Source organism: Hyperolius riggenbachi, chromosome 2, assembly GCF_040937935.1.
Source record: "Hyperolius riggenbachi isolate aHypRig1 chromosome 2, aHypRig1.pri, whole genome shotgun sequence".
Taxonomy (NCBI): domain Eukaryota; kingdom Metazoa; phylum Chordata; class Amphibia; order Anura; family Hyperoliidae; genus Hyperolius; species Hyperolius riggenbachi.
Genome location: NC_090647.1, coordinates 531832054 through 531849461, shown reverse-complemented (window position 1 = coordinate 531849461; position 17408 = coordinate 531832054). Strand labels below are relative to the sequence as shown.

At 41.3% G+C, this 17408-nt stretch overlaps 1 protein-coding gene across 3 annotated transcripts in view; it reads left to right on the top strand.

Annotated features, from left to right (window-relative positions):
* The window catches only part of EPHA3 (EPH receptor A3), a 501294-nt gene extending 486110 nt beyond the window's left edge, over positions 1-15184 (top strand). For all 3 annotated transcript variants that reach the window (XM_068270665.1, XM_068270664.1, XM_068270666.1), the window contains 2 exons: positions 4442-4597; positions 10936-15184. In XM_068270665.1, coding sequence (XP_068126766.1) covers positions 4442-4597; positions 10936-11041 — 262 coding nt within the window. In that variant the 3' untranslated portion in view covers positions 11042-15184. The remainder of the gene's footprint in view (positions 1-4441; positions 4598-10935) is intronic.
* The last annotated feature ends 2224 nt before the right edge of the window (positions 15185-17408 follow it).

Here is a 17408-nt window from a genome sequence, read left to right as displayed (position 1 = left end):
GGTGAACATCACCCGGACCATAAATTTCAAGTTCAGACCTCTGACTGGGCAGCTCGGTCCAAGAAAATGCTGTGGAGGATCTTAAAGACCAACATTCCCTTGGTGCATATGTGGAAACATCAGAGACTCTTCCTACTTACAGGCACATTCCTCTTCATTGATAAACTGTCCAGATGTCCTATCTGAGGAGGAAAGTAACCAATTTTGACTCTTATTCCTCCGAGGGACATTGGAAAGACTAAAACAATACTTCACATCGCTGGTTTCTAGGAGGTTACGGTCATTTAAATTAAGGCTACTTTCTTTTTCAGTGCTGCTTTGATCCAAGTCATGGGCAGAAAGGCTTAGCTTTGACTAGTTAAATCCCTAATCTTTGGAATCTGCTCTTTCTCAGTGGAGTAGTACAAATTCCTCAATTTTTAAAGGACGTGTGCCTCAGATAAAGCTAATCAAAGACCAGTAACACTGGATAACACAAAAATATAAAAAAAATTGAGGTAAAACCTCACATTCTTTCCTACAGCAACACTTCATAAATACTTCAGAAACGTCCCGGGAATCATAGACGTTCTCCTAGAAAATATATGAGTCCAAAGGTGATACGCTTATTTTAGCTAACAGCAGTAGCTACTTGGTGTTGTATTACCAGCACATAAAATATATTTAGCTTTACCAGAGAAGAAGGAAAAGTCTTTAAAATGGGTTAGCCCGTTCTTAATAAAATAAAATAAAAATTCATAATATCTTGATATCTTGGGGAGCATAAAAATGGTGTAATTTTCCAGATTTTGGTATAATCTACAAAATACATGTATTTAACTCATGCCCAGAGAGCTTCCATTTAGTTACCATCAGGGTTGGATTTGGTATCAGTGGAATATTTTAATCTGGAAACTTTATAACAGGAAGCCCATTCAGGATTAGTGCTAAAACTCACATGTAATCATTTAAGAATGTTTGTAATTATTTTTAAATATGTTGGTCCTAATATATATATAGTAGGCAAGTAGACCCAAGTCCATTTAAAAACGGGCTCTAGGTCTGTTTTTTTTAACTGTGCGCATGCATGCGTGCACGTGCACACGCCCAAATGCCCCACTGGCCCCATCCTACAGTCCCAACTGCTGTCCCGGTCCGGTAGCAAAAAGCACGAACCCAGATACACAGAAACAGCAGTACGCAGTGGGTTTTATTATAGAGGATATATATATATATATATATATATATATATATATATATATATATATAACTAGATAATCTGGGCCCTGGATACATGAAAGAAATGTTGCAGCTGCGTAGCAATCCCCGCAATCTCAGATCCACAAGTTCTAATAATATCTAGTCATACCCAGAGTCCACTTGGAAACTTTTGGTCCTAGAGCCTTCTGTCATGCTGCCCCTACATTTTGGAACTCCTTACCTCAACAGATCAGGACAGCTCTAGAGATGAGCGTAATGACATAATTACGATTTCGCGAAATTTCGCGTAATTAGTGTAATTACGATTATGGCCGTAAGTACATAATCGTAATGAAGAAGGATTTCACGAAATTTCGCGTAAGCGTAATTTTCGTGTAATTTTCGCATTACAGTGGGTATTACGAAATTAATACGTATGGCCATGCTCCCAAGCGGAAACGTTGACGCATGGATCAATGTTAGGTAGCCGCCGACTTTAAGGGTTAATAGCAAAGCCCCCTTAAATGCTAAGAGCCTCACATTTGGAGAGTATATTAAGGAGATCAGAAGGAATAAGAGGAAAACATTTTTTTTCAAAAAGACCTTATAGTTTTTGAGAAAATCGATTTTTAAGTTTCAAGGGGGAAAATGTCTTTAAATGCGGAAAATGTCAGGTTTTTTTGCACAGGTAACAATAGTGTATTATTTTCATGGATTCCCCCAAGTGGGAAGAATTTTACTTACTTCGTTCTGAGTGTGGGAAATATAAAAAAAAAACGACGTGGGGTCCCCCCTCCCAGACCTCTTTAACCCCTTGTCCCCCATGCAGGCTGGAATAGCCAGAATGCGGAGCACCGGCCGCGTGGGGCTCCGCACCCTGACTATACCAGCCCGCATGGTCCATGGATTGGGGGGTCTCGGAAGGGGAGGGGCAGCCAAGCCTTCCCCTCCCCCTCCGAGCCCTTGTCCCCCAGATGCCCACCCCCCCCTCCCAGGAGAAATAAGTATAGAGGTACTTGTACCCCTTACCCATTTCCTTTATAAGTTAAAAGTAAATAAACACACAAACACTTAGAAAAAGTATTTTAATTGAACAAAAAACATAACCACGAAAAAAGTCCTTTAATATTCTTAATTAACCATTAATACTTACCTGTCCCTTTAAATAAATGATCCCTCACAATATCCTCGGAAATTGGCTAATCAGTTACAATGTAACAAAGTTATTACAATGTAACAACTTTGTTACATTGTAACTACGCCGCACCCGACGTCACTCGCCGCTCAGCCGCCGCATACATTTACGCGTCCGTGCAGGACGCTAAGTCCCCGCCGGCTCCCGCTGTCCACCTCGCCCACATCTGTCACCCACATGTGGGTGACATGTGGGTGAAATGTGGGAGAGGCGGGGATGGCAGCGGGAGCCGGCGGAACTTAGCGTCCTGCACGGACCCGACAGAGCTCTGAGCTATATAGCTCAGAGCTCTCTAAGCATCTTTGTATTTGGGCTCCAAGGAGCCCCATTGGTCCTTAGCAGACCAATGGGGTTCCTTCTGATTCACTAAACCGGGATAATGCCTCATCAGAGTAGCATATTGAGCGCTCGTCCTGCCCTGAGCCCCTGAGGATTCGTAGCGCTCGCTGTGCTACTCTGATAAGGCATGTTAGCTTTGATAAGGTGTGATATCTTTGATAAGGTGTGATATTTGAGTTATCACGCCACAAATTAGAACATTTTGTCAATGGGTGACAGGTTTGGAGCGCGTCACTAGCAGCATTCAACTCGATGACCAACCAAGCAACTCTCGCTTATCCACGGCACAGTTTTGGTCTCATCTCTCCCCTCCAATGGCTTCTTCCTCTCATCCGGGACCCACCCACGTACCGGGTGTCTATGTAATGTCCCAAATGCTAAAGACCAAATACTAGAGGCCTTTAGTTGTCATGTAAGGTATGTGCCACAGGCATGTTAACTTTGATAAGGTGTGATATCTTTGATAAGGTGTGATATTTGAGTTATCACGGCACAAATTAGAACATTTTGGTCAATGGGTGACAGGTTTGGAGTGCGTCACTAGCAGCATTCAACTCGATGACCAACCAAGCAACTCTCGCCTATCCACGGCACAGTTTTGGTCTCATCTCTCCCCTCCAACGGCTTCTTCCTCTCATCCGGGACCCACCCACGTACCGGGTGTATATGTAATGTCCCAAACGCTAAAGACCAAATACTAGAGGCCTCTAGTTGTCATGTAAGGTATGTGCCACAGCGCCCCTAGTGTCTGTCCTCTACAGTATTATGTCACACATGCGCCCCTGGGACTTGGGAATGAATAAACAGGAAGGAGCAAGCCGACGGGGAGAGAAGAGACCAGGACTGCATGGTGGACAGGTGAGATTAAACTTTGGCTGCACCACACAGCCTGGGGAAGGTGGGGCTGGGAGATCTGACAGGCACACACAGCTATTCAAAAGATATCATGCTGAAATTGATAATATATCGTGTAGAGGAATCTAAGCAGGTAGTTCTCTGATCATATAATGATCAGAGAGGGATTGACCTAGGGTGACTGATGTCAAAGAATTATTGTAACACCGCTCCTGGGTACCAATACCAAAAGGACAACTTTATTCAGCACTCTTAAAGACAAGTTTAACACCACTAAAAACAAGGACCTAGTTTGTGGAGCGCTCCCACACATGCATCACTGGTGTCAATCACTCCTTCACACTCACTCCGGCACCATAGGTCTCTGGTACCGGTGCCATAGGTCTCTGGGTTCTTCGGAGAGGGAGAGAAGGAGACTTCCACATTTTGTGGTGTTAAGGTAAAATTTCAAATCCAGGTGGTGGAGACCCAGCTACCTTTATTCTTCGCAAGTGAGTTTGCACCCTTTGGGGATCTGAGTGCTGCTGGTTGACTCCTGGTTTATAGAATTTAATTGTGTGGTAACTATGTGGTTGAAGTAGGCAGATTGTGTTGTGGAACTAGGGCGACTATGTCTAAGAGAATGGCTGGAATGGGAAGAGGAGTTTTGCCCAATTCATCATCTTTTGGCCATGTAGACCAGTGTATGGCCACCTTCAGATTGGCAATTAGTCTGTTTGCCCTTTGTCCAGTCTATGGCTTCTTTCACAATGGTAACATCATCACCCACTCATTGGGGAAACATCCTATAAATACATGCACAAAACACATGTATGACAGACATGATATTTCTCTTTTTGCAGCTCTGGGACTCATCATCTTTCTTTTTTACAGGCCATCAAATTTACTATTAGATCAAACCAACGTTGACTACCCAACGTACCGGCCCTCAGGAGACTGGCTCGACAGTATGCAAACCGGACAGTGCACGGATATTCTTACTGGAGTCAGTTACAGCTCTTGTGAAACTATCGCAAAAATTTCATTAGAGTAAGTTTTTGCTTTAACATTTGTGTTTTCTGTTTTCATTCACCAGTTTACTGTATGTATCCATGCACAGTGCAAGCAATCACAGTTGAATGGTTTATATAAGCTTTATGCATTCTTCTTAGCATATAAAGAAATAGCTGTCTATTAACCTGGATTCCAGAAATGGGTAAAAACAGAGGCAAGGCCTACAGATCCTCCAGAGGCTTCCTACACTGTCCACCAGTCCTCTGCCACTGCCCAGGGTGTACATTCAAAAATGGCATGGGCAAATTTGGGCACAGGCTGAAGGACACTTAATTCAGGCTCTGGCTATTGCCAGCAGTTGAATTGCCTAATTTTTTGCTCATTTGAGCTCTGGCTATTGCCGTCACCCAAATTAGTCAATGACCACCGCTATAGCTGAAATTCGCATTACGGCCTATAGCAGCGACCAAATCATCCAAATTAGCTATCTCATGCCCAGGACCCTCCTAACATTGGGGCCACACTCTTCTATAGTAACGAGTAAGGCTAAGTTGCAGCCGTGCAAGCACAACCATGCCTGCACAGTAGCATAGAGCCATTCATGCACGAGCCACTCCTACTTACTGTGTAGGTGGAGCCATATGCACGCAGGTGTAGTACGACAATGCTTGTGCTTGAAGAGGAGTGTGGCTCTTTGGAGGGTCCACACTCGTGACGGGACCAGAGGACACAATTGAAAGCCTCAATAGCATCCAGAGACTTAATTCTTCTTTGGCAAGTATGTGATTTCATACCCGAGCTGATAATATATATACTGACTGACCTTTTTTATCTCTACTCTTAGAAGATGTTCTCTGCCAGGAAAGAGTTTTATGGCTGCGATTCCTTATCAGTCAGGAATTACGCTATAGTCCTGTCTAGGTCTCGACTGGAGACAAAATGCAATTTACATACCTGATGTTTAACTCTTTCAGGCAGAAAAAGAAGAAAAGGAACAAAGCCTAGTTTGCTGTTTGCTTGGCACTGTACATACACTTTAAAACTTGTATTTAGATATTTCCTATTGTAATAAACTTCAGAAGCTTTTTACATATAGCTCTAAACATTACCAAATGTCTTAAAAAGAAAAAATAGCAAAAAGATTATTTTGACTTTTCAGCCCTGGAAAATAAAGGCAGCCAAGGCTTTCTTTAATAAACCATGTTAGCACGTCAGACAACCCTGAGCATTAACCATCGTGCTCCAGACTTCTGAGTGTCTTACCATTCACCCAAACTATGTGAATGAGCTTTGCATGATGACTAATCAGGGTTAGGAGAGGTTATTATCAATATATAATGAGCAGAATCTCTGCCCGGGATTAGCCAGCAGCCTTCCAGTTCCAGGAGGCCTCAGGGAAGGGTTTTAAGATGTCTGAGAGAGCTGACAGGGGGAGTGTTAGCAGAAATATGAAGCAAAATACTTGCTTCGGTGTCAGCTGCAAAGACGGATAATTAGACAAAGGATCAAGTGACAAGTTTAAACTATGATACAGAGAAATATTGGAATAAATGTCAGCGCTTCTGAGAGTGTGGTTTGTGGGAACATGGCACAGAAATTCTCTACCCCTTGAGAACAATATACGTTATTGCAGAAGGAACAAGCTCGTTTAAGGGGTTTCTTATGTTTAAAGGGGAATCAGGAAATTTGGGCACCTGGGGCTAATGGACTATTTGGACATCCCAGAGGAGCTAATGCAAAATATCAGCTAGAGACGAAATGTAGGCGCCTGATAAATAGCGAGCACCAGGCCCGTCCAACTGGAATTTTTCATCTTGAGAATTAGTGTTTCGATAAAGATAGATAGATAGAAATGTATCGCTATTTATATTCATGTTAAAATATCGTTTTGAACTTTATTATCTTAGAAATGTATCTATTTTTGTATTAATGTTATTGGCAGCAGAGAAATGGGGTTTAGGGTAATCTGTCAGGAAGGGGGGTTTTAGGGTTAGGCACCACCATGGGGTCCTAGGATTAGGCACCACAGGGGGGTCTTAGGGTTAGGCATCACCAGAGGAGTCTTAGGGTTAGGCACCATCAGACGGTCTTAGGGTCAGTCACTTAGGGTTAGGCACCACCGGGGTGGTCTTAGGGTTAGGCACCACCAGGGAGGGGTCTTAGGGTTAGGCACAACCAGGGAGGGGTCTTCAGGTTAGGCATCGGTAGAGGTTCTGTGTGAAAGTAGGGTTAGGTTTAGTTGTAGTAAAATATCAGTAATGTTTACCAATGTTTTACTATGCTTCTTACAACTGTAAATATATTTTCACTTTCATTGTTATAGACACTATTTTGCGATTTCGTTTTGCCGTATGCCACATATTTATTATGCTATCTTAGATAAAGATGAAGAAACAATACAAATATTGTTATAGACAATATCTTAAAATTTTGGCTATACCCAGTGCACCTTTTTCCTGGTGCCCTGATTTGATGTATGTGCTTAAAGGACACATGAAGCGAGTGGGATATGGTGGCTGCCATATTTATTTTCCTTTTAGGAAATACCAGACTAGCTGTGGCACTGACTGCAGTGCATGCTGGGACCATTCAGTCCCGCTATTACAGAAAAAAAAAACTAAATGGAAAGCATAACAAAGCTCCTTTGTGTTCCTATAAAGCCTACAAATCACAAAAGACGTGTTTAACTCCTGAAAGTACAATACATGAACACAGCTTTCCTAAACATTATGCCAGTCCAAGGAACAATTCATCCATTCTAGCTCACTGAGAAGAGGATGTCATCTCAGGAAAGCCTTGGCAATCCCTCATCAATGCCGGGCATGTTTAGAGAGATGACTATTTAATGGGATGCTCATTTAGACAGGAAGACTTTTTACATAGTAATTTACTTAAAAACTCATCAGGTAATTATGCTCATTAGTAGTCCAGCAGAATGTCATTTTTTCATTAGCTCTGGAGAATTTCTCTGCGCTTCACTTCAGTGATTTCCTCATCTTTTTGTGGTGGGAGTTGCTAAGCTGTGGGTATGCCTTTTTTTTTCTATTACATGCTCACTGGAGGTCAGTCGCGGGCTGTTTGTCCTGTTTCTACGGTACATTTGGATGTACATAAAGAGGAACGTTACCGAAAGATAGTAGTATGGGAAAAAATTATATACAATATATCAGGACATTGCAAAGTGAGAAATTTAAAAATAGAGGATAGATCAAGAAATGATTGATATTCCCCATGCAATGTGTTCATGTTGTTTGAACCACAATGAGCCTACATGTCATCATCTTTACTACTGGCAGACAAGAAAAAAAGTTCAATCCTGGATTAACCACCTTGGCGGTAATGACGAGCTCAGCTCGTCCATTACTGCCGCGGTGGATTTCTCAGGCCCTGGTGGGTCTTTTTTTTACCAAATTTTCGGAGGGGGTGTAGCTAGCACTTAGCTAGCTACATCACCCCTCCGATCGCTGCTGGCCCGCTCTAATCCCCCGATCTAATCCCCCGATCACCGCTGTTTTATACATACCCACACCAGCGCAACCTCTCCATAGCCTCCAGGGGTCGCTATGGCGGCGATCGAACTGCGCATAACGTCGATGACGTCAGACGTCATGCCCGATCGTCGCCATAGCAACGCCTGAAGCTATGGCGGAAGTCTCGGGGATCGCGGCCAGGTAAATATCACCGGCAGCGATCGTGTAGGGGGGGGGACAGTGCCGGGGGACTTGGGGGGAAAGTGTAGCTAGCCTAGTGTTTTTTTTTTTTTTTTAAAGCCACCCATGGCCACAATAAATAGAACGCCGGGGTGCTTAAAGTCCCTCTTTAACGAGGAACTGTAACCATTAAGCTTCATCCCATTCAGTAACCGATACCCCCTTTCCCATGATAATTTTTTACCTTTACTCGAATAGATTACCAGGGATGTCTGTATAGCTGATATTGTGGTAAAACCCCTCCCACAGTGTGATGTCATGACTATGGTCCTGACAGTTTCCTGTTGGTGAGCCTTGTTGCATTTTGGGAAATAATGGCTTTTTCCAACTGCCATGCAACCAGTATCTCCCTCTGTGCATCTGTATATCTATAAAAAAAAAACACAGCCTTTTAGCCTATCACATTGTTAGGGGGTGTGGTGATAGATAATGGCAGATTGTTTTTTATAGTTTTTTCATTTCTGACAGTACTAAAGATGATTAAGTGCAGACTGATTGAAGATCAAACAATATGAACAAATGATGGTGAATATCAATCATTTCTTGATATCTCTTCTATTTTTTAACCTCTCACTTTGCAACTATATTGATTTATTTTTCCCCCTTTTCATTTAAAGGATACCCGAAGTGACATATGACATAATGAGATAGACATGAGTATGTACAGTGCCTAGCACACAAATAACTATGATGTGTTCCTTTTTTCTTTCTCTGCCTGAAATAGTTAAATATCAGGTATGTAAGTGGCTGATTCAGTCCTGACTCAGACAGGAAGTGACTACAGTGTGACCTTCACTGATAAGAAATTCTCCTTTTTATCTCTTTCTTGCTCTCAGAAGCCATTTTCTGCTAGGAAAGTGTTTTATAGTTGGAATTTCTTATCAGTGAGGGTCACACTGTAGTCACTTCCTGTCTGAGTCAGGACTGAGTCAGCCACTTACATACCTGATATTTAACTCTTTCAGGCAGAGAAAGAAAAAAAGGAACACAGCCTAGTTATTTGTGTGCTAGGCACTGTACATACTCATGTCTATCTCATCATGTCACATGGCACTTCAGGTATCCTTTAAGTTCCTCTTAGCACAAGTAATGTGGCTGTTGATCCTTTGCTGGATAGTGTACTGGTTAAGGGCTCCGCCTCAAACACAGGAGACCAGTGTTCGAATGTCAACTCTTCTTGTTCATGGAGTCTCGTCTACTCAATGAAAATTTACAGCCCCTTCTGGTAACACTACCAGTCACTAAACCATATGAAACCGATTATAGGTTTGCCAGGTGGAGAAAATTGGGATGTCAGATTAGGTAATGGTGGGGAGGTATAGGGAATAGATTACTGTGAAATTTGAGCAAAGTAATCAAATCTCCTAAATAAGTCAACTTGTTTATGGTCGCCAATGTTTTCTGAAGATCTCTGCCCCTGGGAAGACTTAGGCCCCGTTCACAGTTGTGCTTTGCAATGCATCACCTATGCGACATTTACAATGTGGCGGGTGTGTTTTCCAATATATTGGGTTGCAGTTAATAGTAAGTGTGTGTGTTAACAGTGTAAGCCGTTATTTCCCATAATGCAACGAGGTTCACAGACAACATACTTTTAGGACCATGGTTAATGAGTCATGACATCACACTGTGGGAGGGGTTTCACAACAATATCGGCCACACAGACCCCCCCTGATGCTCTCTGTTAGAAAAGGAAAAGATTTCTCGTGGGAAAGGGGGTATTAGCTACTGATTGGAATGAAGTTCAATTCGTAGTTACCAGGGCTGTGGAGTCGGAGTTGGAGTCAGAGTCGAGGAGTCGGAGTCGGGGCTATTTTGGGGAGTTGGAGTTGGAGTTGGAGTCGTTGATTTCATAAACTGAAGAGTCAGAGTCAGGAGTCGGAGTCGTATGATTTTTGTACAAAATCCACAGCCCTGTTAAGTATTAGACTAAGGAGTCAGAGTCGAGGAGTCGGAGCCATTTTGGGTACCCGGAGTTGGAGTCAGAGTTGTGGTTTCATAAACTGAGGACTCGGAGTTGGAGTCGGAAAATTTTTGTACCGACTCCACAGCCCTGGTAGTTACAGTTCCTCTTTAGTAATTCAGGCTTTGTATGTCCACCAAGTGACACCTGGAAATAAAGGTATTTTCATTACACTAACTTAATAAAAGAATGGGCTAAAAAACATTTATTCGGTGTCAAACAATTCTCAATCTTCATATACGTATAAAACACAATCAATTGCTGTGCTGATATGACATACCGTTGAGGGTGTAAGCTGTAGGTAAGATGTGGTGGGTCCTGGGTGCCAAGCCTGACGGCCGTTTCGTGCAGGTCTGCGCTTCTACGCAGGCTGCCTCAGCACTTGATTGTGTTTTATATGTATATAAAGATTGAGAATTGTTTGACACCGAATAAATCAGTATTGTAGCAGTGCCGGTTAGTTCTGCTCTTCATGTATGGACTTGCTATGTACTAATATACCAGAGCACACTTACAACTGATTTAAAGGGACAGCTGAATGACTCACCTTCTGTACAGCTTGTTTTCTGCCTCTGTAGTAGTGCCAACCCGCTACCTTCTACAGTTTGCCTAAAAATCTATTTGAAGGTTAACAGTATTTGCCAGATATGGACAGTGATCAATCTGTTAACATTGCTTTTTATTTCTTTTGCTTGATCTAGTGATATGAAGACGGTCGGAGTCACAATCATCGGCCCTAGAAAGCAAATGATGAGCGCAGTCAAGCCTCAAGAGCTACATATAAAAAATGGACCTGTAAATGTGTGAACCACGGCAAGGATCAGGAAGATACGCTTCAAATACATGGTGCAATTAAACCTAAAAAAAATTTGAGAGCGTGCTGTGGGGAGCTGAACTCAATGTACACCTCACATGCTCTTACGCTGAAGTAAACATGCCTTAAATCAGAGTGAAAACTCTCCTATTTCTCTGTCAGGAAGGCTGCATTTTTTGGTAAATAACGAAAAATGTATTATGGATAAAAAAACAAAACAACAACAAACATGAACCACAGAAAACAAGCATTACAGGATCAGCCAGGATAAAAAAAATAACTTACGAGATTTGCAATGCAGTGTTTATCATTTTAGGAAGTTTGGAATTTACTGTGTTTTTATAGCTCTAAAGTGAAACTGTCATCAAAAGAATAGATGTCCATTTTAGAAGGAAATAGAACATTACCTAAATGAACTCTGAGTAGAATGGGGCATAGTTTGATTACTCACTGTCTCTTCACAGCTCTGAGGACTCCAACCTCAAACTCAACATGGCTGCGGAAGGCCAAGGTCGCTCTTAACGTTCACATGAGGAGAACATATGGGATACATGCATGTGTCATGGCTTGTCCTTCAGCATTCTCCATTAAAATTTATGGAGAAACTTAGCAGGTGGATCAAAAAGTTTAGCAGAAAAGTTGGGCTTGGCCTGTCGCAGTTATGTTGAGGGAGATGTCCCTAGGAGAACCTCAGAGAGGTTTGCATACTCAGAAGACAACTGAAGTCTGCCTCTTGAAAGACAAAATGCATTTTGAGAAGAACAGCACTTTAAGATACAGAATTGAAACCGTCCTATATCTAGGAACAGTTATGAAAATATGCCTTAGGGTTACAGGGTATTTTTTTTAGAAAGTACGTGATGGGATAAATAATCAGATTGGTGTTAGAACATTATGGAAGGCTGGAGATGGCAGTTCAGCCAGATGGACAGTGGAATGTATCGGGCATGAATATGGAATGTATCGGAATAGTTTACAGATCTGAAGTGCTGGAGAACTGAATGGTACACCTTTTGAGCTTGTAGCATAGTCATAGTTGCTTCAAGTATGACTTTTTCTGAAGAACTGTAAACATGTGATGACTTCTTTAACTGCGGAATATTATTTTATTGGCTGAATAGTAGGCTTGGTTTAACTGGCATTTAAGGAGGGAACTAAGTGATCCAGGAAGTAGATCTTCATGCCAGCCTTCCAAAATACTTTAAAACATTCAGTACACTTGAGCGGAACTGGTGCAAAAATGGAGCAGACATTCAAATCAAGGATTCCGATTGGATGTCCCGAGCTACTGCCCCACTTTCACACCTGTTTCTCACCAAAATGGCTCTAATTCTCCTTGAAATGTTTTTTTTTAATAAATCTGCCCCATTGTTCAAAAACACTGAAACAGAAGGTTCAATATAAGATGGAATCTTCCTAAACTATTCTAAAAATGCAGTTCTGACTTCAAATAAATATAACTGTACATCCTGTAAACTAATACACATAGAAGGCACTTGACAATAAGAATACATGTCATCATTTCTAGTGACTGCTACACTGGAAGTGATTGGTACGAAAGTTCTTTTATGCAAAAATACAGCAATAGAATATAACAGAATATTTTATGTAACAATGTCATAAATATATAGCTAGACTAATTAACAGTAAAAATCTGCAGTAAATAGACATTGGCAGTAGATCCACTAAACATCACATTAACCATTACTAACACAAAGCTCATGCCAGAGCTCTGAACTACACCTTCATTCACCCTTGAATTGATATGTTTTTTTAATAAATAACATGGAATTATGGAGTGTACCATGCCATCATTACAGGTAGTCCCTGACTTACGATCGCCTGACTCACGACCGACCCTCCAATACAAACGGCATGGATTCTGTGTTTCTATGGGAACATGTAAAAAAAAGTGTTTCAAATTGGACTTGTAGTTTTTGAGAAAATCGATTTAAAAAAATGCAAAGAAAAATTGGCTTTTAAACTTGTATAAGCAGGTAAAAAGGGCAGAGGTGACACTGGAGGCACAGGAGGGCACAGAGGAGGTACAGGGGACAGAGATGGCACAATGTCCTGACTTAAGAACAGATTCAGGTTAAAAATGAACCTACAGTCCCTATCTCGTTCGTTAACCGGGGACTACCTGTACATCATTGCCATGCTATGTTGCTAAAAAAACACTTCTTGAGCTGTACCTGTAGCTTTATCTCTTCTGGACATTAGCTTTTGAAATGTATCCCCTGTTTTCTGCCTTATATCTGTTCCTGCACATAAATTTTAATAGCCCTGCTTCTGCCACGAGCTTCCACCTCCCCTAAACTCAGCTGCCCGATGAAAGCTAAGTTCCACGCACCGGTTAGGAGCCAACTTAATTTTGTAGGCTCCATTCACACCAATATATCAGATTTCCAGATTGGCTTTCCGTACAGCTTACAGCAGATCACAGTGTGGGGAGAGACTCTATAGAGAGTTTGAAAAAAAATCAAAAATGTTGTTTTAAAAAAATAATAAAATTGACTATTGTAAAGTACAAAAGTTATTATTTATTGCCCAATCCATGGAAACTTTGTGGAATTACCTTTTGCTGCCTATTGATGGCTGGAATAGAGTGTGGAGTGTAATGGTTAAGGGCTCTACCTCTGACATGGTAGACCAGGGTTAGAATCTCGGCTCTGCCTGTTCAGTAAGCCAGCACCTATTCAGCAGGAGACCTTAGGCAAGTCTCCCTAACACTGCTTATGCCTATAGAGTGCGTCCTAGTGGCTGCAGCTCTGGTGCTTTGAGTCCGCCAGGAGAAATATATAAGTGTTTGTCTTTTTTTTTTTTATATTCACCCTACAGTGGACCAGCTGGAGGAGGTAGTGCATCCGATGACCTTTAGGTACTCTGGTGATCCACTGGAGGTAATCACTCTTGGAAGAGGGCAGTATCCTTGGATGTGGCCACCCATCTGGTCTCCGTTAAGTATTTTGTTGGCCAGGAATGTTCATTGCAGTAATTTAACGGACATTACCAGATCTGGGGGAACAGACTAAGTGAACGGGCCCATAGACAAGCATGGGTCCATGCTACATGTCCATTGCTCTGCTGCTGCCTGTTCTGGAAAACAATCCAGCTGCAGAACTAGAGTGACCCAACCCTTCACACGCAGTTCCAGGCACAAATATTTTCTTAATATTCTGTCTTGTAAATAAAAAAAAGGGGCAAACTCGGAGCCCAATACGATGTAGTACAATAATGATCAATTTTCAGATTGCTGGAATAGCATAATACTCACAAAGGCAAGCGCAGGATAGGCAGGTGGGGAGAATAAACCCAACCTCACTCAGGTTAAAAACTCACTTTCTGTAGTACAGGAAAATGGGGGTAACACCTGCCCACCGGGGGAGGACAAACAGAGCCACCAGCAAAGAATAAAATACACTAAAATGTAGATTAAAAGAAAAGTGGTGGTGGACTTATCTCCAGATGTAGTCAGATACAATGGGTCTAATTTCAAAAAAACAGCTTTATGTTCACATAAAAAGAAAAACACATTTGTCATGTTTTTCAGAACAAAGTGCTTCTTCTGGCAAAATATTGGAGTATCTGTATATTTCAAAATTGCGGACTTCCAGCTTCTATCTTGTTTTTGTTGATGTATAGGCTTCATCAACAAGTAATATAAAATCAGCTTCAAAGAAACCTGTTAGGAAGTCGGTCCAGGGGTACTGCCCCTGACTGTGAAGCATGAGGTCATGAGTTTGACACCTGGGTCAGAGGGGAAAAAAACTGGTAGGAAGCCTTTTATCAGAAATCTTGTGCCACAGATGTGAACCCCCCACCCTCCCACACACACCATTGCAGAAAGCTCTGGGCACCATATGCAGTAGCTGAACTTTCAAATGTTATATTTAGAACTTAGCCTGAAGATGAAGTGTATTGCTTTTTGTTTTTGTTCAGCGCAGCAGAATAAAAAATGCCTTATAGAAGCAGGATGCCTGAAAATAATAAAACGTGAAATCATTGTTGAAACAAGGTATCCTTCTGCATAAATATTGAAAATAACATTCATTCTGGCCTTCTGGGGTGTTATGCAGTGTATTGTAGTCCTGTGTATGGGATATCTAAAGCCCGTGACAGAATGATTACTTTTAATGTTGCTGTTTTGCTTTGTTTGTTTGTTGATTTTATTTTTTATAATCATTGTTTTATTTGCAATTTATCCTTTAAAATCTATTATTTTTTTTACATGACAGGTTGACTTTAAACTTGTTTTCCTTGTTTCTTATATTTTCTGCTCTAATCCATATTTTAAAAGCTTTGAAACTCTGCAGTAAATGTAATATCTTTTTAGTCTGTTGTAAATTAATATTTATTTAGTATTTGTCTCTATGCACCTATATCTTTTACAGTATTTAAAGAGACTCTGAAGCGAGATTAAAACGCTTTTTACCTTATATTTAACAGGGGCATGTTTGCCCCAGCTAAAACGCCGCTATCCCGCTGCAGAATGAGGGGTCTTTGCCCCCCAAATCCCCCCTGCAAAATCCACCACCAACTAGGTCGTAGATTTTGCTGCTCCTGGAGGCAGAGCTTTTGGCTGTAGCCCTGCCTCCATGCGCGTCTATCAGCGGCGGATCTCCGCCTCTCCCCCGCCCCTCTCAGTGAAAGAAGACTGAGAGGGGTGGGGAGAGGCGGCGATCAGCGCTGATAGACACGCATAGAGGCAGGGCTGCGGCCATTAGCCCTGCCTCAACAGGAAGCGATCTCCGGACATCACGAATGGGATTTGGGGGGTAAAGACCCCTCGTTCTGCCGCGGGATGGCGGCATTTTAGCTGGGGGCAAACATGCCCCTGTTGAATATAAGGTGAAAAGCGAGTTTTAATCTCACTTCAGATTCTCTTTAAGTCTAAATCATAACCTATTCAGCAAAACACACATCTCACATCTAATCTCATCCAAGGCTGTTTAGAGTTTACCTGAACTCTAATGACAAAAGTAATATAAACAAAAAATTTAATTAATTAAAAAGACAGACTGCCTACTAATACAATCGCTCCATTAGCTTCGGTAGGCCTCATCTTAACTCAAATATCTATTTTGAGGAAATGCAAACAGCTATCCATTGTCATCTCCCAGTCTCTGCACCAATGCAGAGGTTAGAAAACGGTCATATGAGGAGGTGGGACCAGGTTCATTAAAGGACAACTATTGCAAAAAAATCATAACATTTAAACTACATAAATATAAATATTCATTTCTCCCAGAATAAAATGAACTATAAATCACCTTTTTTCTATGCCTCTGTCATTTACAGTAGGAGCTGGAAATCAGACAGAGCTGTTAGGTTTTGGACTATCCTATCTTCTTATGGTGAAATCTCAGGTATATTTACAAAAGCTTACTAAACTTCAGTTGCTCAGTCCACCTGACAAAATATTGTGCAAACCCGTAGGAAGGCCGGCCCACATCTTTGAATAGATCCTTAGAAGGGAGTGTTTTTAAAAAGAATAAAGGGAATTCTGAGGATTGCCCATGAAGAGTTGGACTAGTCCAAAGTCAGATCTTTCAGCTTTTTCCAATCTACTGTAAGTGACTGCAACATAAAAAAAAAAGTCTACTTCTCCTTTAAAGCGGAATATAACCCTGCATTTCAACTTTGCTCTAAAACATTATTTACAGCATATTATATGCAAAAAGCATTTTTTTATTAGACCAGCATTGGAAGGGTTAAACACAGAGGTTTAAAGTCCTGTGGAGAGATATGCAGAAGTTCAGATTGTTACATTCTATTTAGTTAAATGTATCTATTGAGAAATGTTACACAGTCTTTGGCTGTCCTCCAGCTCCTTCTCAGTCAGAGAGAGTGAGTCACATTCAACACTTAGATACATTTATGTAAACAAAATGTATCTATGTCAGCTTCGGATGGTCTGCAGAAATCTCCAGGAACTTTAAAGCCCTGTGTAACCCTTCCAATGCTGGTCTAGTAAAAAGAAAATGCTGGTTGCATATAATATACTGTAAATAATGTTTTAGAGCAAAGTTGAAATGCAGGGTTATATTCCGCTTTAAGTATATAATCATTTTCATAAAAAAAAGTTACAAAATTGCCTTCCTGTATCTTTTGCACTTTTAGGTGCAATTGAGCAAATTACAGTCTGCGATAAATAATATCTTCTGTATGCCATAGATGCATCTAAGGGTCTAACCTAAAATAGTTCATAGAGTAATACACAATAATCCATGCCTGCAGTATATTGTTCCACTACTAAACCCCAGAGATGAGTTACTGTTTAAAGTTGTTGAATATTTTTCTAATTCAAAAGTTTATTGAGATTTCCTGACAGTGTAACGATGGTCCGGCCGCTACGTT